The 22,503-nt window shown below is 40.4% G+C and overlaps 1 protein-coding gene across 2 annotated transcripts; it reads right to left on the reverse strand.

Moving 5' to 3' along the window:
• Positions 1 to 813: 813 nt before the first annotated feature.
• LOC109959559 (gap junction delta-2 protein-like) lies at positions 814 to 21,137 on the reverse strand. 2 transcript variants are annotated; one of them, XM_020599018.1, is made up of 3 exons: positions 19,529 to 21,137; positions 17,757 to 17,813; positions 814 to 3,791 (listed from the first exon to the last, which is right to left on the reverse strand). In XM_020599018.1, the coding sequence occupies exons 1-3, from the start codon at positions 19,597 to 19,599 to the stop codon at positions 2,939 to 2,941; spliced, it is 981 nt and encodes a 326-aa protein (XP_020454674.1). In that variant the 5' UTR covers positions 19,600 to 21,137; the 3' UTR covers positions 814 to 2,938. The 2 variants fall into 2 exon arrangements, with proteins under 2 accessions (XP_020454674.1, XP_020454675.1); XM_020599019.1 differs by lacking the exon at positions 17,757 to 17,813 and having other exon boundaries at positions 815 to 3,791.
• Positions 21,138 to 22,503: the final 1,366 nt, after the last annotated feature.

The raw sequence follows: 22,503 nt of genomic DNA on the forward strand, positions 1-22,503 counted from the left end.
AGTGACGGCAGATGGTGCAGTGCCGTTTCTGTCCTTCACTACTGTGGTCCCTGTGGTGCTTAACATCATTACTGCCCTGCTGTCACCACAGCAACTGGCCTGGATGCATCCTCAGCAGAGCTTCTGTTTAGGCATGTGCGACCCCTCTGTGTGTGTGTGTGTGTGTGTGTGGGTGTGTGTGTGTGAGAGAGAGAGATTTTGTTGATGTAAATACGTATCACACTCTACATAGAGTGAATCACAGCAACTGTATTCTCATGCCAGAATGACCACAGTGCAGCCTTTAAGTGAATGAATTACCACACCATTCACCCTATCAGACAATCAACTTTATTAATACACCACTCCAATACCCTTGCCCCTCTTCCTCTAGTCCCACTGTGTTTTCAGTGTTTCCCAGGACATGGCTGCATGCCGACTGCACCAACTGAAGGTTTAATAACACTAAAAGGTTTGTGCCTCTCCTCTCCCTCACAAAGCTCACTCATAGATGATCAGGCCCACACTAGAACTTACTTTAAACCTGAGAAACAACAGAGAAAGAATCTCTCTGTAAAAATGACATTTTCACCACAAAAACATTAAAGTTATCAAAACAACTGCAAGAAGAAGTTATTGTTTACAGTTTAGCTATGAATTTACTTTAGCCAGGAGGTTTATATGGAAGTGAGCAGTTTAAATATCCACAGTTTCTCAACACCAGCTGAAAGAGTGCATCTCTCAGAGATGCATAATTTCTCATTGCTGAATAATAAATATTAAAGCAGGGTTTGAAAGAACTGCATTATACCCCGCAACCTGTGTTGTATATACTGTCCCCTACAGTTGATTTCCTGTTACAGTAATACCACACTGCTCTGTACACCACCAGCAGTGGAAAGTAAAGAAACTGCATTTAAGTGCATTTTAAGGTATTTGTACTTTAAATGCATTTCCATTGTGTTTCCATCTTGTGTTACTTTTTGCTTCTGCTCCACTACATTCTGGGGACAGGATACTTTTAAACTCTACTTTATTCTTTTATTATTTTGCAGAAAAAAAATTTAGATACAAAACCTAAGATAAACATCTACAATATGATGCTTTTTATAGCTTTATCCATCCAGTTGAATGTGACGCACATTTAAATTAGCAACACATCAAACCGCTAAAACAGTAAAAGTCTACATACACAATATAATAGTTAGAGGGAATCGTTTCTTGCATATGGAGTGGTTTTTACTTTTGATTCTTTAAATACAATTTGATGATAATAGTGTTGTTTTTTAAGTATGGTGTCGTGTGTGTAGGAGTATTTTCATCTTGTGTTATTAGTGGTATTAGAGACAGGATTCCACAATAATACAGTTGGCTTATACTTACCATACAACATCCTGGTAAAAGCAAAAAGGCAACAGCAATTATTACTTGCTTGTTAACCACAGCACAGCCAAAATAACTGTTGCATAATAATTTATTCACATATTTTTTCATACACTATATATTATTATTGCTGCAGCTCTGGAGCCTTTCAGTTATTCACTTTCAGTATTCCCCCAGTGGGGTTCTATGTTCATGTCTCTATATTTTTCATTTTTATGCATGCTGAGTATTACATTTCACAGGAGCAGGATGCAAATAAATAAAAGTCTCTTTTTAAGTACATGTCATACTCTATTCATTCTATTTATGTTTCAGTAACATGCCTTTTTCAAAGTCCATAGGGGAACATACAGTCTCTATTAAAGGGCAAAGGCGTAATAAAGAGCATGATAATAATACATACTGTTAAAGCTGGCAATCTATGACTCATTACCACCCACCCCTGTTCCCCCATCCAAGTGAATCCCACCTATACAGAATAAAATAAAAAAAAAGGCTAATCAATTATTACATTTCATCTATGTACAATATGGCACCAAATCATCTTGTAACAAAAAACTAAAATATTTGTGACTACAATATTCTTCCTGCTAAATTGAAAAAATCTTTATGTACTTCCATTCATCCCAGAAATTACACTTTACAAACTAAAGTGGAAACACTGGCACACATTTCAGTGGGTTTTGAGAGTAAACAGTGAGCCTCACAGGCATCTGGAGCGCTGCAGTGCATAACACAGTGTTGAAAAGTAGATCTAACTCATCTTCAGTGCACCATGTTTGTCACTTGGAGCAAAGCTTCCAGGCAATGTCATTCTGTAGTCTGACTGGCACCTAAAGCAGCAACCAATATCAAGATTAGTGACCATTTTTAAGAAAAAGCCTGGTACATTGACAGCAAATATTGTGTTCCGTTTTATGCTGATAGTTTAAGTGCCGTTGGTGTTTTTGTTGGCCAATGTGTAAGTTTCTTAGAACATGTTTTTAAAAGCTGCTTGTTGGTCTGTTCAGTGGCGTTACTCAAAGCCAGTAGACAATGAGACACAATTATCTTTCTCCCACTAGCCTAAATTATTTTAGCATTCACATTTCTTTCTCAAAGTCAGAGACTAGCTTTCACACACATGCATATCCATGCACACGTTTAAGGTCTTGCATATACACATAACTGGAAAATGAGGGAGTTATTTCTGATCTACAGCAAAGAGAAATAATGAAAAACATCAGAAATTTGAACTTCAGGCCATCTTTACAGTGCTTTAGTTTGATTCATAATTGCTCAGTTTTATCTGGTGGGTCCTTTGAAGGCACCTAGTGTCACCTAGGCAGAGCAGAACTCTCTGTCATATAAGTTTTAGGTGTAGATTTTGTTACAGCGACAAATTTGCTTTTTAAGGAAGGTGGGTCTTCTCTCTTGATGTGTCAGAGTCTGTACTTTGTGAGTTAATAATGCTTCATCGTGACTATAGAGGGTCTGTCTGTGCTCCTGGATAATAATGCAGTGGTGACTTTTGTGCCCTAGGGTCCTGGGCCAGGGAAAAAATCAGTCTTGGGGGCCCCAGGCAGAGAAGCCTCTGTCAGACATAAGCTGACTCACTAGACTGGGTCCTGCCCAGGTTGGGGACCTGGGACAGGTGTGAAACATCCTTCTTGCGCACTTCACAGATGGACTTTCTTCGGGCTTGCACCCCTCTGACGGCCGCCTTTATCTTCCTCCACCCGAGGTGGTTGAGCTCAGCCAGGTTGAGCAACACGCATATGCCGCTCACTGCAAACATAAAGACCAGAAACACGGTCTTTTCTGTGGGACGAGACACATAACACTCCACCTCCTTCACACATGGGTAGCGATCGCACTCAAACATCCCTGGCACATTGAAGCCATACAGGAAGTACTGGCCAGCCATCTCCAGCGCATTGCGGAACACCACCTGAATGACGTAGAAACGGGAGATGCCCTCTTGCCGCCGCACTTTAGCACTCTTGTGTGTTGGAGGGAGTCCCCGGGGTCCATTAGGGATCTCCTTGACATCCAAGTCATGATCCTCCTTACTGCTGTCAGGGTGCACCAGGATGCCGTTGATATTGCGAGCATGAAGCTTGCGAGCATGATGATCATGATGGCGACCGTGGTGACCGTGGCCATGGTGATCCGTGTGAGAATGCAGGAGAGAGTAGCTTCGGTCACGTGCCTTAGCAGACTGGTGAACAGAATATGTGATGAAGCACAGGCTCGGCGTGCAGACCAAGATGATCTGAAAGACCCAGAAGCGGATGTGCGAGATGGGGAAGGCCTTGTCATAACAAGCCTGGTTGCAGCCCGGCTGCATTGTGTTACAGATGAACATGATTTGCTCATCCTCGTACACCTTTTCACCCACTATGCCAACTATTAGGATACGGAAAATCACCACCACAGTCAGCAGGATCCTGCAGAGAGAAACCGGGGTGTGGGGGTGGGGGGGTCGAAAGGGAGAATGTCATTTAATGAAGAGCAAATGCGCAGAGGTTGAGGAAATATTGTATCTCAATATGATTCTGACAATGTAATGAGTGCAAGTCTAATTGGACATTGACAGAATAACTTTGAGTTCAACCTGTACCATTTCTGAGCAACAGAAAGAAAATCGGTTTTAGGCCAAGATCCCTTGTTTGAGCTAATATAAACATGAATAAATGTGATTGTGTTTGGACTTGTTACCCCTCAGCTGCTGTGACAACTGAACAACATTGTTGGATGGTTGACTTGCATTTTAGAAAGCATGCATGCACAAGTCAAAAGAGACTATAACAGGAGGGGCTGTCAGAATATGAAAGTGATTTCAGCCCATCTTCACTTCTGAGCTGAAGTGGATCATATTCATTGATGTCAGCATGTGACAGCACATACATGCTTAAGCAGTGATTGCTATCCATTCTTTTAAAAAAGAGTGTCAATTTATTATTAGTATTTTTCAGCTAATATTAATTTCTGCCTTTTATTTCCTCATATTTTATCATCTGTTATTTGTTGCTATAATCATTGCTGTACCAATGGCCTCTTTGAATGTTGCTCTTACCCACTTGGACATCAAGTGAGCGAAGAGGAAGGCACCATATTACAGGATGGATCAATGAGTGTCACAGTTGCAGAGCTTTTAGAGGTGCTGTTTAAGAAGCTGAGATACTGAAAAGGTCAGTTACCTCAAATTTGCTAAATAGAAGCGACTGGTTAACGGTGCCAATACCAAGCATCTTACTGTACTGTTCACGCTGAACCATAATAGTGGCATCTTCTAAAAACTGGGTCAACTTCCCATTGAGCATCATTGCTGCACTTAACAAAATCTGTGTCTGAAGGGCTTGGTGAATCTAGAGAGAGATGCAACTGCTTTTGAAGGCCTTTGCGAGACTGGTGTGCTGTACTGTTATTTTCTGGTGTCGATCGAGCATGGGCACTGCGGAGGAGAACTGGGGGTTAAGGACTGCACTGTCAGCTCTTTCTAATGAGTGAGAAAAGCCTGCACATAGGTCTCCCCGGTATTTATGGCACAATGCAGTGGCTGTGCATGCTCCCTATGCTGAGGAGACAATTACTTAGAACATGCATTATTCCAAGAACAAGAGGGCCACCCAAGGCAACTAAAGAAAGAGAGACAGATGGGATCTGGCCTCAGGTAAATTAAAACAACGGGGCTAAATGTCAGCTACAGTGGCTTTTAATACAGGTAATATTATACTTGTGCATTAAGAAATATGCACCTGAAAAGTTTAGTTTTTATCCACACATCAAGTGAGATTCTATTGTTTATCTTTTAATGAGGACTCAAAATACCTGCCTTCCATGGCTAGTTACCACAGCAACCAGCATATTAGCAGAGGGTATTGACTGGGAAAAGAGCTCAGGGAGAGAGGGTGGGTGTAGACACAGAGGTAGGGAAGAAAAATATCATAAAATTATGAGAAATTTTTTGAAAAGTTACTTATGCTTCCTTGGTAGGAGTAAAAATAAATGTCTTTGAATGAGGCGAATGAGGAGAGAGCTTGTAAAAGCAGAGTGGGAGACAGGTGACAGTAAGAGGTATAACAGGGAAACGGGTTAGGTGAAGCAGACTTAAAATAGAGCAGCACGCCGCTGTAAAACTGTTCCTGCCCCACCTGCGAGTGCATGCCAGTATGTTTTTCTGTGAGAAAGACAGACAGGAGAACATGAACAAAGAGAGAGTCAGCCATCTTTATGACTTGTGCAAAATGGCAAGCATATCTAACTATCTGTGCTGTGAACAGCCATGAGCAGACACGTTACACTGACTGTCAGCGCGTTTGGAAATACAGCAAAATCTGGCTTCTTTGCACTGTCGGTCTTCCAGATGTTAAATGCAGATTGTGTGGATAATTACATAAAGATATTCAGTCACTGTCTGATCCTTTGCTGTGTCCACACGTCCCTTGATTGTCATTTGACAGTGGTATATTTGACCTAAGGGTTGTTTGTGATGGTTCTCTGCAACACAGCTAGTCATTTGATGCATATGGCTCACTGACATAGAACTTTATGGTCGACATTGCACAATTATATGTAGATATATGTTTAATTTAATATAATATAGGAAATATAAAACAAGCTCATGTTCAGTATCAATATGAGAAGCCACACAGCTGGCTGCTGATTTACAACAATACACCAGGCTAGTAGCTTACAGCATGTCTTGCATACACTCTGTCTGTTCTGTCTCTTCTCATGTCAGTGATAATTAGCCTACTACACTGTAACAGCATTAAGTAAATGTCACTAGTCTGCCTGATAGCTACATACATATCTATTAATGACACAAGCTCCAAGACAGCAAGGACCTTTCATAGTGAAAAGAAATGCTTGAAGTTACCCAGACACAACCAATGATTTTATTTTATAATTAGTTGTTGTAATTGAATCTCTGCAGAATAAAGATGCATAAAACACCACTGTAACTGAAAATAGGTTCTTTATGTTCTGCGAAGCCCTGTGACTTTCCCATTACTAGTGGACACTTTCACTTACATGAATATACACGTATAAAACTCAAAACCTAAGACTATACTATGATGTATAGTTTTAGGCTTAGTAGCAGTCTGAACCCTCAAGACTCCAGGTTTGTTTTCTTCAGTTTTTACCAACTTTGTCTCCATATTTATCATTGCTTAACACATTTTAATTTGCTGTTACCCCACATGCATGGTAACCATGTTTCAGCACAAGTTCTATGGCAAATCGAACCTTATTCAGTTCAATAATGTATAAAGCTCTCAGGAACCATTAATACAAATGTAGTTACATGGACGCATATTTAAAAAGAACTACAAATAATAAGTGATAATCACTTAAAATATCACTAAAGTGCATTTCATGCTTCTAAAAATACTGTTTCACCATTTATACATGTGCTAATGTCATGCACGTCATTAGAAATCACTGAAAATTCCAATATTCAAAGTTTAAAAAGCTCTTAATAATTTCAAATATATTTGATGATCTACCAATATAACTGAGATACTGTGTGAAACCTTTGGCTTCAGCTTATCTCTGTCATTAGTTTTGGTATTGTAGGTATTATAAATAAAGCACACTGAGTGTATTGAGTGTATTCATTGATGAAAACCAGAGGGCTGGACACTAATGGCCTACAAATGGATGGCATTTGCACTGAAGGTGAGTGGACTGATTCTGTGTCTCCTCCTTAAATGAAAGAGTCTACTACAGGATTCACTGTGGAATCGGTGGACATTTCTGCTGTAAGTAAACCAAAAGTAATGATGCATCAACATGTTCAACGTGTACAACCCAAACTGTCTGTGTTTATCACCATGAAGATGCCATCAACAGTAGACAAAGTGCTGAAAATTAGCAGAGATTTCAGCTGTGATATTCTACTTCAACGGGCACCAAATTAACCATAAATATATAACTCAGATTTCTATTGTGAAGTTACTTGTTGGCCTTTCATCAAACAGGAAACTATTTAGAAGTGCAGCATTGCAGAAATCAGTTTGCACTTGTTTGTGGGGCAGGTTTCGATATTAAAAAATTCCAAGGCATTGCAAGTATTGAGTGTTGTGCTGTGTGTGTTTGCAGGCATATGTGTGTGCATTTGTATGTGTGTACTCTACTGCTGGGTAACAGGATAATCAGCATGGGGCAGATTGCTGCATTAGCAGAAAGCAGTGAACTAAGGTTATCTGCAGACATCAGTGTTTTAAGTCCTGCAGAGTAACAAGGCAATAGTGTACATTAGAGAAGATTAGGGCAGGACAGCCCCAAGGGCTGAACCTGCAGAATAGTCAATATCCCCCATAAATGATAAAAAAGATTTGAGAATTTTCAGTACCTCAGACCTGAGGGGCTGAGTAGTAAATTAAAGACAGTTGCTGAGCTGATTAAAAAAGGAAAACATAAAGGAGATGCAGGCACTAAACTAGTGTGCTTTCTATTTCACAGTTCTTTTAACCAAATGTTTCTTAAGTGGTCAGATATTGATGTCCCACATCACTCATCACCTCATTTAACTGCCTATTTCTTTGAGGACCTAATTTCATCTCAGATTAATCGATCGCCTTTTCTTAGACTTTCTAACACTGTGCCAGAGATTTTATCAGATTTGAAAGAAAACTAAACTGTCTGTGTCTCTGGACTGGGCTCACATCTTCTTGCCTAAGTCTTATTCCTTGTGTTGCTTCACTGACAACCAGCATTTTCAGCTGCAGCTCATGGACAAGCTAATGTTTATGTCAAGAAGAACAACAAGAGGAAGAGGTAAAGCTAAGGATCTGGTACTCTACCATTGTGCAAATCAAGGAACCAATCCTCAGGCAGCTGATTGACCTGTAGGGTTGAGTGTATGGTGTAATGGTTGCTACTCCTTAGCTGGTGCGTCAACTGGACATGCAGGCTGTCTTTCCCAGAGGCTTTCACACACACACATACGTTCATTCATACAGCAGATGCTTTGCCAGCCTCCAGGGACAACAATGGCCTTAAGCACAGCAGCAGATGTGTCAGGAAACACACACACACACACACACACACCTCACTCTCACATACACATATTTTGAATATAAATCACTCTTTACAGTATCTGAGTCAAGAGTAATGAACATATGATGGTGTAAATCTTGTACAGTTTTCTGAATGACTAGTGCAGTATTATCGGTGGAGAGTAAAAATATTTTTCCCACCCATACGCTCTCAATAATAAGCTCCACTGATTACTGATGACAACCTATAAGGAATAAAGGCCTTAGCAGGCAATTAAATTATCAGACAGCCGACACTTCTTTCCTCCCACCCCTCATCTACTGCTCCTTTCCAAAAGTGTCTTAATAGTTTTAGGTCTTGCCCACAAATGAAGCAGTTGCGCATGACTGCCTAAAGTGCTACTAAAGTCAAGGTGACCAAGACATTAATCGCAGATAAACTTGAACCAGTGGTTCACTTATTTCTTGCTTTCAAATATTTAACATTGACAGTTGGTTTTAAAACAAACCTCTCTGATATTTAGGATTTTAGACAACTGTCATAAAGGGCTTTTATTTCTGTAAATGTCCTTTTTTGCCACAACACAAAGTCACCACATACAGAAATGTAATTATCACACTTGCTCGTTCAACAAGTTTAGAGAAAAGGGCTTCCAGCTGCGCTTCAAGAGGGAAGGAAACAGAGAGAGTTAATTGGGGGAGACTCTGCAGGTAAGCACATCAATTATGCCTAGCCTGAAGTAGACACAAACAAGATCTGAGTTATGATAACACATTAAACTATGCTAAAATCTTGACACACAAAACTCCCTCTGCTCTATTTTCTTAAGCAAAACTCCTTGGCTACTTCAAATGGATAACTCAGCAATTGCCCAGAGCTTGGGGATGTTGTGTTTGAAGCAATTCCATGCACAGGGTTTCCATTAACTCACTGCACAGCTCAATCACGCATGATAATAATGACGATGATGATGCAGCCTTCTTCTATCCCATTTGCCTTTGTACCATCTAAAATTGCCCTTTCATCTAAAATGGCCCTTTCATCTCTATTCTAGCTTCGAAGGCAAACATTATGTAGATGTGTTTCTATCTAAAATAACTTGAAAGATAAAAACCTTCAAACGAGTGGTAGCAGCATTTCACTTTGTTTCCTAAACCAGCATGTTATGTTGATCGCATCAATATGCCATTTCAGAATATTCCATGAATCACATCTTATCTATTCAGTATTTAGAACAGGTTCAACATGTTTTCCTGAGAAATATAAAAATAAAAATGGGATAGATTTATTTGCAGAAGAATCACAGACAATATGATAATGCCATGTAATTATCTTTAGAAAGTAAATCTAATGTTATTACTCACATGGGCTTTTTCTGGGTGACTCAGCTCCCATCCAGAGAGAATTAGTTTATTTTGCAGTGAGACATAGGGGTTTGTACCCATCACCCATTCATTTTATTATAGGAAAGGAACACAAGTAGACCCCCACTAGCACAAATAGGCTGAGTAACTTTGTTTTAGATGAAACTGCAGGAAAAAGGAATTGTCACTGCATTGCATTCAGGTTGACTGAGGACATGTCAGCAGCTTCCCTGCCTTCCATGTAAGGACTTTTTCTCTCTATACTCAGTTTATGGTGAGACTAAGAATCCAGTTGACTGACACATAAATCTGGTGTTTTAGATTTTTCTGCAGTTAACCCACACTGAGGCTGTAGAAAACCTAAATTAATTTAAAAATTTGGACCCGGGAATTCAAGGTGCATCGTTTTTGCAGCTGTTCTAGGGTAGATTTTCTGTTTTAAAAATGTGTCTTTATCAAATGTAACTATCCTCATCATAGTCACCAACTAATCAAACTCAACACATCAGGAAGAGTCACATTTGTTTGAATCTAAGTTTTTAATGATGCAAAGATGAATGAAAGGCTATAATTAAAAAAAAAATAATATAAATGTTCCACGGGTGCTCAGCTGCATATACATCTGAATAAATCAATAGAGGATGTAAATGGCAGATGTGAATGTTGAATTTCTGTTCTTTTCTGTTTAACATAGTGCTGTCAGGTGTTTTCCCCTTACAGTAGTGGTTAATTTGAACTGGCCAGCCTCAAATGGTGTTTAGGTCTCCTTGAGTTGTCGTGATTTATTAACAAGTACATATGTCACGTAAGGTAGGCTTTTACAAATTGGGGCTTACAAAAGAAACAAGCCCCCAGTTTTTGTTTGCACGTGGGATGGACATGACTCCGAAGTGGTCAGTGGCTCACTATGCATTGCCCCAGTAGGCCAGCTTAGACAAAGACAAAGGTGTCAAGGTTGTAGAAGTGAATATGGCCTGGCATTAATAATGAAATATTCAAAATTATTTTTGTCTTGAATGAAATTTTTAACAAAACTCATTGCCATCACTAGCTGTCCATGGTAGGCTAGTGGTTAAAGCACAGCGCTCTTGATGCGGCGCCCCGGGTTTGATTCCAAGTTGCGTCAGGAAGGAGCATCTGTTATAAAATATATGCCAACTGTCTACATGTGAGTTGTCAGTGTGATGGACCGCCACAGCAAATCTTAATGGGAAAAGCTGAAAGTGACTTTCTTTCTACTGCCATCACAATGTGCTGTTTTTGTGTCAGTTTCTGACCTGTCACACTGACAGACTTCTTATGTTATGACTTCTGTCAAATACAAAACAGTAGATGAGTTCACACCATTGTTTAAAAGTTATTAATGAGAACAATAAAGGAAATTTTTCCTACAGAATTAACCATGGCAACGACAATACCACATTTCTGTTTTCATGTCCCCGATGAAAAGTGCAAGTAATTAATAGGTCAGCCCCAATTTTGCAGATGATATAAATGCTCTGGGCGGCACAGCAGCGAGGTGGTTAGTGCTGTCAATTCACAGCAAGAAGGCTCTGGATTCAAGACTAGGCCGGCCCGGGTCTTTTCTGTGCGGAGTTTGCATGTTCTCCCTGTGCCTGCATGGGTTCACTCCAGGTACTCCGGCTTCCTCCCACAGTCCAAAGACATGCAGCTTAGGTTTATTGGAGACTCTAAACTGCCCGTAGGAGTGAGGGTGAGTGTGTGTGGTTGGTCAATATGTCAGCCCAGTGATAGACTGTCCAGGGTGGACCCTGCCTCTCGCCCAATGTCCACTGAGATAGGCTTCAGCCCCCCTGCAACGCTGCTCAGGAATAAGCGGTATAGATAATGGATGGATATTAATGCTCTATGTTTAACCTTCACTTTTATATAGAGGCATTTCAAGTAACTATATTGTGGAAGATGCATGAAATAACTATTAAATGTTTGTGATCTTTTTATATACTGAGGCTTTCAGTAACTCTGTGTGCAGTAGTATAGGTAGTGGCGTGTGTTACTTTGAAGAAGTATTAATTGGTTTAGCTGAAAACACAACCTTGAGATATTATCATTTCATAAAAATGGAAAGTTGAATGCATTAGCAAACACATGTAAATGTACCTATTTACACATCAGGCCAACACAAAGCAATACTAGCACTGATTTGAAGTCATGTTTCGCTCACTTTGTTGCTGGGCAACAAGCACAGTACAGCTGTGAGAGCAGTGAGACTGACTCAAAACAGAAAAGTTGTGAGTCATTAAACCAAGTCAAGACAAATGATATTAAATGCTCTGTAGAGCTGAGGGGAATTGTAAAATTAGGTGATAAGTGTAGGTTTGTCACTTCAGTTGACCTCTATCACATTACATTTAGTTAGTTTCATGATCTACTTTGTGCAGCTTTAAAATGATTATTTCAATTATTTGGTCCATATAACCTGTCATCAGATGTTAAAAGGTCTGTGTACTGCTGCTGTGATAATAACCAAGGTTGCAAAAACACCTAGTTTTAACTTAAGTATTTATGAATGAAAAAATCTTATAGCAAATAACTCCTACAACACCTGCTTCACTTATGGCTTCTGCAAACTTTCTGGCAGATCATTAAAATTTCTGCCAATATGATGCGACCTGGTTGCTGCTGATAATCCGCACTACAACTTTCCTCCTGGCTGCTCGGTTTTGTGTTGCACCAGATTTTAAATTGATTTAACAGCCATCATTTCTTTCTTTTTTCTACAATCTACTCTAAAAATTAATGGCATACTAACCAGTGAACTTAGATTTTGTCTTTCATTTTATTTATATTTTAATAAACCAACCTGTATTTTCCCTCAGTAAAATAATAGTTCATATCAGTCAGTGCATTTGTCTCTTTAACACATTGTTTGGTGTTCATTAATGACTCGCCCACTGCAACAAACCCACAGATATTCAACAACTTGACTAATTAACCACTAAATTCCTCAGTATGAAAACACAATTATAGTTAATTTCTAGGATTAATAAACTCATAGATGGATATACCTTTAGTGAAAAACACATACGTTTTATAATCTAAACAGTCTACTTGTAGCTGCTTTTGTGAGCTTGAAAATATATACATATGCTGAGATTTATGATAATTTTAGCAGGCTCTCAGGTCAGGAAAAGAAACACTATCCTAACCTAATTAGGGAATTTCACCACATCAGGAAAAACCACTGAAATAAAAATCATTTAGGTTCTGTAGAGAGAAGCATTACACAGCCGGTAGAGCTCATACAGACCATCAGTGTGTTGCTGAAATGAATAATAGCCTGCACTGAATGAAAGCTGAGCTCAGCTTTACTGGCAAAATCCCCAGTCGAACAGTGCAATCAATAGCATTCAACATCAGGGACCGCTGCACAAATAAACTACTGACAACTCTAGATGTGCAGAAAAGTGGTTTAATTTGAAAAACAGTCCTGCTCCTCACTGCAGGATGATGGATTACTAATCCTGCTAGATGCTGAGATATCGCCTCCAATGCTTTGCTTTGCGGTACAATCTTCCCAGACAGTATAGATTTTATCCAGGAACGTGACTATTAATGATACATGAACTATATGCCGATTTGCTGTTAGACAGGATAATGCCCTCAATTAAAGCAGAGCATTCTAAATTATTTTGGAAGAAGTAGGGTGCCCTTCTAAAAAATCTCTTTCTTGGGGATATCCTGGCCTATTTAGGAAAAGTGGAGAGAGAACATACTGTCTGTGCTTGAAGAATGAATATATATGGGGCCAAGAGGCAAAGTATCATGTTTTAGAGCCAACAAATAGGGTGTATGTTTTGGTTTCATCAATATTTCAAGAGTATCCATTCAACAGTTGTTTTTTTTTTTTTTTCTTAACATAAATAGAGAGCAACAAGATACTTTATACTTCACTTTGTCCATTACACTAAAAGGCTGGTCAAATGTGCATATATTTTTAATGAATAACAACATTAGTTGCAACATGAAACAAGGTCTACATGGGGTTTATTATGTTTTTGTGAAGTATTTATAATCCTCAAATGGGGAGTGATAGATGTTAAATAATAAATAGATTAAGTCTGTTACACAGGGGGAAAACTAATAAAAATGTAAATGGATATAGAAACAAAACAGAACAAAATTCAATTTTCAAAGACTTTCTGCCTTTTATTAAAGGTGCTGTTTATTCAGCCCAGCCTGCATTGATGTGTTTACATAGATGATGAAAATGGTATGTTATTTCTCCCAGAAGGCCATTTTCCTCAGCTTTTACAAGATAGTAAAATTACTGCATAGTACAAACGTCACAACATAATGTGAAATTTAACTAACAGGGGACGACTGTGGTTCAGTGGGTAGAGCAGTCGTCTCCCAACCAAAGGGTTAGAGGTTGGAATCTCAGTGCCGGCAGTCCACGTGATGAAGTGTCCTTGGGCAAGACACTGAACGCCCCCCGTTGCCCTGATGGTTAGAGCCATCGGTATGAGTTGGCGCCAAAGATGGCTGCCTTGGTTCTGTACTGGAAACAAATTCCTTGTGTGTAACATACTTGGCCAATAAAGGTGTTTATCCTTAACTGAAAGGAGCTTGTGTTTTTTCAGAAAACTGCATAAATGCAGTGGACACATACTGAGTGTGTGTGTGTGTGTGTGTGTGTGTGTGTGACTATTCCTCAGCAGCAGTGTCAGTCAGCAGCTCCAGAGGAACTAGCTCTGACACAGATTCTGAGGACTGAACCTCTGCAGAGGGAAAACTTTTCTTCCTTTGTGTTGACCGTTCTGCCTCCACAGCTTACATCCTCTCCTCTCTTTCCTTCCATCTGGAAACCCTTATTTTACCTTCCTTAGATCACTATAGTCATCCATTATCTCTGCCTCTCTACTCTCTACTTGTCTTTGGCGCTGACCTCACTACAGCATTGCAGGGTAGAGAAGCATGCATGAACACATTTGTTCCTTTAGTTCTTCCTTCCTACATGTGAGGTCTATAACTTTAAACCCAAAAGATTTCATCCTCTCACACTTTTTTTTTTCAAGACACACAAACTCCACACCTGCGGTCTACAAAACACATGAACACTGCATGTCAAAAAAGAAAATATTTAGCACATCTTGTTTTAATATGTGTATATGTATACATCAAAAAATGAAGTTTAATTATTTAAATGTGTTTTATCTTTTATTATAAAAATTTATGTAAACCTTTAGGAAATTCAAATAAAAATCTCAGATAGAGATCACAAATACAGATGGTGCTACACAAAGGCCACATTCAGTTGTTTGCAGTGTTGTGTGGTCAAGTCTGCTTTTGGCAGATTGGCAAAGTATACAAACAGTTGCTTGTGACACTGGATTAAACATGCAGCATGGGAATGTATAATTTTAGGGTGTTGAAATGCTGGTCACAAATAATGAACAAGATGGAAGGAAAAGTATATTAATAACTAATGTAACATTTTTATATGCATAAACTATCTATACATGAATATACAATATTGTGTACTGCTGCATCAGAACTATGAGCAAATCTGTTTGACAGTTGAACTGCATAACGTATAACAGAACAGACATATGTTACAGAACTGCAAACATTTTCAAGGCTACTGGTGTCATTGAAGTGGTGTTGTTGAGGTTGGTGACAAAAATCAGGTAGAGGTGTGTAAACTTTAAGAAACTGAAAGAGTCCAAGAGGATGCTGCTTTGAAAGTTAGTCAGCCTGTACGTACACAAGTACAAGTGTGCTTCACTACAAACTTTCAGTCAAGAACCTCTGTGAGGCTATAGTCTTATTAAACTCACCCTGGTTGCCTCACTGTCTCTGCCCATCAAAAGCAGAACCCTTTTTAATTTCCTTAATTAACACATTCAGGGAGATAGGTTTAGACAGGCCATACTGTCAGTTATCTAATGCTGAAAACCCCAGGGCCATTGTAACACTGAATGTACAGTACAAGAAATTTGGGCTAGGCTAAGGAATAAGGGTAATGCAGCCTTGACAATAATTTCTTTCACTGTGTAATCACAATTAAAATAATTGGTTATCCATGCACACACTGTACATTGCCCAGTTAGAAATCAAGCTTATTGAAATCACATTACACAACATTACTCTTTGAATGAGTCATATTATGCAAGCCACCTGTGGTTAGTCAGAGGCACAGAAGCAACTCTCAGTTTGACTGTCTCTTTAAAAGACCATAATTAAGCTAACCTATGCCACAGTCAGTCCATTTCTATTTTTATTCCCATTCCTAGGCTAATTATCTATCCTATGCCAGGGCATAGGTTAGCTTAAAGCCTGCAATTAAGAAGCATCTTAACTCTAGCAGGATTAGACAGTCTAGACATCTGACAGCGCTATATGACTATGTCTCATGGTGGAACATCCTCATAAGAGATGACTGACATGCAACCATGTTCCAAAGTTTTGATACAGGGGAGACTTTTCAGCCATGGGGAGACATCACTGTTCTGTACTTTGGAACTTTCTGCAAGTGCACACATGCAAACTCTTTAAAAGAAAATGACACACAGGCTGAACATCTCACATGTGATGCCATCTACCAGTTGCTGCATGCTCCGCCCACACCCCGCGAAGTGCGGCACTTCACAAGTGCACAGTAATGCAACACTGAATCACAGTTGGTTGTGTTCACAAGTGCATTAGACCACACCTGACCACACCCAACAACACAGCTGGGTGTGGTCAGTGGTGCAACAGACTTGAACCTTTCAACCCATAGAGGTCAGTGCAACAGTTTTGACTCCATAATGTGGAGTTACTCATAAACAATTTAGGAGGCACCTTTAGAGCACAAACCTGTGCCATTGGTGAACAATTCTCCAACTTGCTGATACATCCAAAAACATCATTCTGATCATGTAAATGTTAAGCATCACTGATTTCCTGACCATGCAGACACATGCTTATGATTAGGAACCATATCTGTATCTTTTGGTGTTTTTTGTTCTTACTAAGCTTGTCTAAGAATGTTTAACATGTAATATCTATGTACAGGTAAAAACCCAAGATCCAGACCACTTCGTAATAATACTTTGCTACACCCTAACTCAAGGTCTTTCTGTTTGCCTAACTACAAAAAAATAAATAAATAATAAAAAAAAATTGTCTGATACAGTTTTTATCCTGCAAGCAAACTAGCTAAAAGGGACCAAATCCAAATTGGTTCGGCAAGGGTAAAAAGAAATTTTTGAGGGATGTACTGTCTAAAATATTCATGGTCTGTACACAATGATTCTAAATATAGTGTTTTTAGCTTGCATGATGTAGACAAGCAGATTAGATGCGGGGAACGTCACTGGAATGTGACTAATGTTACAACTAATGCCCTAGGGTCCACTAGAGACAAACACAACTTGAGGGAAGTCAAAACACATAGGGATCGTTTACAGAGCTTTTCACTGTATTCAGCACAGTATCACATAGCTGTGAGCATCATACAAACTACTTCCTGTATGATCAGTTATTTGACTGGGTTCATGTTATCATTTAACTATCCACTGTTATGTCATTTGGGAAGGTGGGTAATTAATCTAGTGCACAATGTCATATTTAGAACAAAAACCGATGCATAATAAGCTATTCTACATGGATCCAGAAAAGCACTGCTCATATTACTAACTGTATTTCAGGTGTTCAGGGAACCCTTTATATTGTTCAGCCAGTGAAGTGCATGATCAACAAACAGCTCAAATTAAACATATATGTGGAAACCATTACATCATCATTATGACTTTTGAAAGTGGTAGCAGACAAATTGAGAGTTTCTTCTGTGCCTCTAAAATACTGTAGGTGGCTTACAGTCATTGAATCATCCAAAGATTTGTTTTCAGCATTCTTTGTACCCTGTGCTTGCAGGGTATTACTGATTCAGCTGACAAGACTGGATTTTAAAGCTGCATTAAGTAAATGTTGACCACTAGAGGGCGGAAAGACTCCAGAACAAGTTCACAACAGTTAGCAGTTAGCTTATCAGGTTGTTATGGCTAAGATGTTAGCAAACAGTTGCCTACTTACACATCCAGCAGAAACAGAGCAACACGGACCTCCCTTTGGTCTCCTTTTTCTGGCCACCTGTTGAATGTAATTCCAATATTCACTGGCGTTTAGCCCTCGCTTGGTTTTCCAGCTCATGAGAAAAATACGTCTCCTATTGGCTTCCTAAATGTCCAACTACTTTTCACCAGATCTTTGTAACTTTGTGCTGAGCAGTTAGCATACAGTTAGCTTTTTAGCATCTGTGCTGGGAGCAGCTGCCCTTGGTCATATATGAGTCAACAGTAATTTGGTTCTGTCACTCCAGAAACCAAAATGGCCAAAAGCTTCACAGAGCTTCAAAGTGGGATTTTGATTCTCAGTGATATCAGCAATAATAACAATACCAAAATCGGAAGGGAGTCATATGATTAAGTGGTATAAAATATTGCTTAATGCATCTTTAAATCAAGTCATCATGCTCTACTATATGCAGGTTTTCATTCCTTTTGAACACTCAATTAAAATTATTTAGCCACACTTAAAACCACACAGGAAGAACTCACTTAAATGGCTTGGTATAGTGTTTTACTGGAACGAAAACCTCCATCTCACATGGTTTCAGATTTCATTTTGGTGTAATGTGGTTTACATCATCTCTGTCAATTTGATGCAGTTACAGTGTCACTGATTTTGAAGGATTTGGACTAATGGCTCTGTGCATGCAGTGCATAGTGTATTCAGTGGAAAGCATGAGCCAATTTCCCTCATTTAATATTGACACAATGTAAGACACAAAAATCCACTGGAGCAGGTTAGGCTGTGCCGTTATTGTGGACTACCTTTGCTCTGGATTCAGGAGGACAGCAGTCAGTCAGGTTCATAGTTTTCTTGGCTGTTTTTCTGTAATTAATGTAATGTAATTCTCATATTGAAAATCTACAGTACGTATACCTCCGGATTTCACTGGCTATAACATATTGACTCTTCACTTTTCCAAGTGAGCATTCCAGCATGACTTTTGGATTGTGTTTAATAGGTGGAAAAATCCACTTCTGCATTAATTAATTACACAGAGATGATGTGGAGCACATTTTTCACACAGATTTTACAGCATGTCTCCATGGCATGTCTCCACTGCTAATCAAACTAAAAGCTCACCTGTTCAACCCTCCACCACGAGCCATTCTCACACAAAATATGAGAACTGATCTAATCAGACATTCACCATGAAGTAAAAAAAAATTTAACTGAACAAGTTTGTTTTTCTTTATACTTTTCTGTCTTAGCTTCACACTGAGTTCAGAGCCTTTTATCCCCCCTTTGATTCTACCTTTCACACCTGCTTGCTCAGCATCCTTTCATCTTCCGCACCTCTGCTCTGCTCTGCTTTCCACTCACTCCCACTCCCCTTTCCTCCGTCTGTCCTGTTGGTTTGTGGCCAACAGCATCAATCGTTATCTATCAGCAGTTAAGCTATTAGGTAGCATCAACACTGGAACCTTATCCATAATTCCCAGCAAGGTTTGCAACTGATTATGTGCAATTACTTTATCTCTTAACTAATGGCGGGTGTGGAGGATAAGGTTGAGGAGAGCAGGGTGGAGGAAAGGACAGGGGAGGCAGAGATGACTGTGGGGGAACTGTAGAACAGAGGAGAGCACTGGGACAGGCCTGAGGAGGGGGGATGCTATAAATATGAAACACACTGGATAACGTATGCTATAAAAAATCCAACTGGTGAGTGTGAACAAAACCACAGACAGAGAACTGGAAACTAAAATTTTTACATACACAACTGAACAGGGTCTTACCTTCCAATCATGGTAGAGTGCTGCTGCACAGCTGCCTCCAGCAGCCTCTCCAGAATGGTCCATTCCCCCATGGTGATGGAAAGGTGGCAGAGGTGTCAGAGGAAACAGGACTCGGGGAGCTGTCCCCTCTTACTGTGACGAACTCCTTCTCCTTCTTCTCAGGACTGCCTGGACTCTTGTGGACCTACTGGCCAGGGGAGTATGCATAGCTCCCCCCACTCCCCATCCCACACCAGCTCCCTTTTGACCTCTACACGTCACTGCGTCTTTGGCTGTGTGTGGGGGAGTGAGTGTCTTCTCCTGGGCCTGTCCTGCTGTGCTTCTCGTGCTAGTGGAGAAGAGGTGCTGAACTGATTGCCTCACCCCTCCTCTCTCCCTCTCTCCCTCAGTCACTCCCCCTCTCCTGTGCAGTGGTGCTTGTCCTCCCCCTGCCGCACCACTATGATCTACCCTACAACATACGCTATAGCTCACTGTATGACAGCCATGATCACCCTCTTGCTCTTTTCTCTTCTTCCTCTTCTGTCCCTGCCTTCGTCCTCCACCCTACCCCCAGGGCACTCCTTGTACTTCAGCTGCACTCCTTGCCATCAGTGGTGTGCTGCTTTTGTCCTTGCATTGTGCAGGATCTCTACCTTGTGTTGTACCCTTGCTATTCTAACCTAAAGACACACACACACTGCATATAGCTGATCCTCCTTGGCTCACCTCAGCAAACAGCACCATACACACACATGCTTGCACCCGGTGACAGCTCTGAATCTCACTCTCACACATCCTACTGAGGACTGCAGATCCACACCAGCACACAAAACTCCTGCCTACTGAATGTCATTTTACAACTGGAGGAATGGTTGCTCCCACTGCTCCGAGTGCTACAAGGACCCATAAAAACCTACATGCATACAATCAGAGCAGCACACACAAACGCACTGCCACGCAGCCCCTCAGTAATAAATCAACTGTTTTGCTGCATCCAGTGAGGCTGAACCCAGGCAGTATGCTTCAGACCTGCTGTCCTGTGTTGTCCCCCTGGCTGATTTCAGCACAGCCCGGTACCCAGAGTCATGTCTGCCGCAGAGAGTGAAGATGAAAAGCTGTCCTGTGAAACCTATTTCTGGGCTCCATCATCTTGCATCCCTCCTTCTCCTCCTGCTCTCCTTCAACCTTCACTCTCTTCTTCTCTCTTCCCTCCTTTGCTCACGTTTTTGTGCAGATCTCAGTCCTGCCAACTATTTCTACCTCTGTGTTCAGTCCTCATCTCTGCTTTGTGCTCTCCCTTCTCTGTTTCTGTGTCTCTTTCTTGCTCGTGGAAAAGCTCTATCTCTTTCACACTCTGTGAGCATGCAACAACTCCCACTCCTCCCCCCTCCTCCTCTCACAGATCTTCCTCCCTCCCTGTTCTTGTAAATGTGCTTGGATTGCTACCCTGCTTCACTTATGTTTGCAAGAACGCCTCCCACCATACTGCTGTGTCTGTTCCTGCCTGATGTTGCACAGAAAGAAAGGATTCAAGATGTAACAGTGCCTTCTGCCCTGTCTTCACGGCAATCCTTTGTTCCAGTCTGGAAGCTTGACGGTGTTTCCCATCTGTAAATGCTCTCTTCCTTTCTACAGTATTCTCATTCTCTGGCACACATCATCCTCAGGAGGAGGATTACAATTGTGGCTCTGCTCCACCCCATCCCCCCTCTATTTCCTCCCCTTCTCCATCGAATGGTATTGGTGATGACAACACACCTATTTTACCCTGACCCAACCCTCATGCCCTTTTTGTATTTCCTCTCCTCATCTTCTCTTTCTGTTCCTCATTCTGTCCATTTCCCCCTCCTCCAATACAACCTCTGTGTTCTCTCTCCCTCTCAGGAGAGATTTGCACCGTACTGTATTTTGCTGTGACATTGAAAACTGCATTCATTAGATTTATACTGAGCTGCTGTGGAAAAGGGACAGTCTCCCTTCAGTTACACACACAGATACAAGCTCATCTATACCTTAGGCAAACATAAGAAATCCAAAATTTGCATGTGCATCTTCCTCTGCAAGAGAGGAAATTAGATAAATAAAAGAACAAAATGTTTTAGCCCAGTATCAGTGAGTCATATCAAGGTTCTCCAGTCTAGGAGACTGAGTCAAGTTTTGCAGAAGTGAATGATGCAGTGGCATGACATGAGACCAGCACCCCAGAATGAAGTCATGGCTTAAAGTGACATGTTCAGTTAATCTGCACCATGTTTTCTAGTCCACAGTTTATTTGCTCCAGATTAAGGTGGATGTCTATAATGCCCTTTGGAAATTTTAATATCATCTTAACATCCTTTTCCACTGAATTCCTCAAAAAAAACTAGGAGTGAGGTGAGAAAATTAACAATTACAAACCTTAAACAACAACCTCTGTGTTTGTGAAGGAAGAGAAAAACTGAGTAAGAGAGAGACAGAGCGTTGAGGAGGATTTTGTTAGCTCAGCATCTCCAGCAGGGGGCTGAGGGTCTTTCTTTACCAAGGACATATGGCATAGGAGGGAACAGAGAGGGGAGGCAGGCAGTGGGGTGTTATGGCTCTAGTTTAGCAAGGCCTGGGTCACAAACAAAGCAGCTGAAACACTGGAAGCAGCCGGTCAGAGCTCCAAGATGAGACTTTAGAGCTGGATGGCACATGAGTGAAATAGAGGCGCAGGTGTGTCTTCAGTGACCTAGAACAGCTATCTCAAGCATGCATAAACTCACATACTGTACTCCTATAATCACAATGAAGCACACTACTGATAGTACAAATGCAATTTATATTGGTGCAAGTGTGTGGGTCCTCATGCAGGAAAAAAGCCAAATGTGCTTATTTTTACAGTGTATACTTACTACTAGAAAAAGAACTGCAAATATAATGTGTCTCATGTTTATATACTGTACATTCTGTAGGGATCAGACATATAAATGTACAATGGTTCTTTTCAGTTTGAAGTTATTTTTGATCTCTTA

The sequence above is a fragment of the Monopterus albus genome, unplaced genomic scaffold, assembly GCF_001952655.1.
Source record: "Monopterus albus unplaced genomic scaffold, M_albus_1.0 scaffold39.1, whole genome shotgun sequence".
NCBI lineage: Eukaryota > Metazoa > Chordata > Actinopteri > Synbranchiformes > Synbranchidae > Monopterus > Monopterus albus.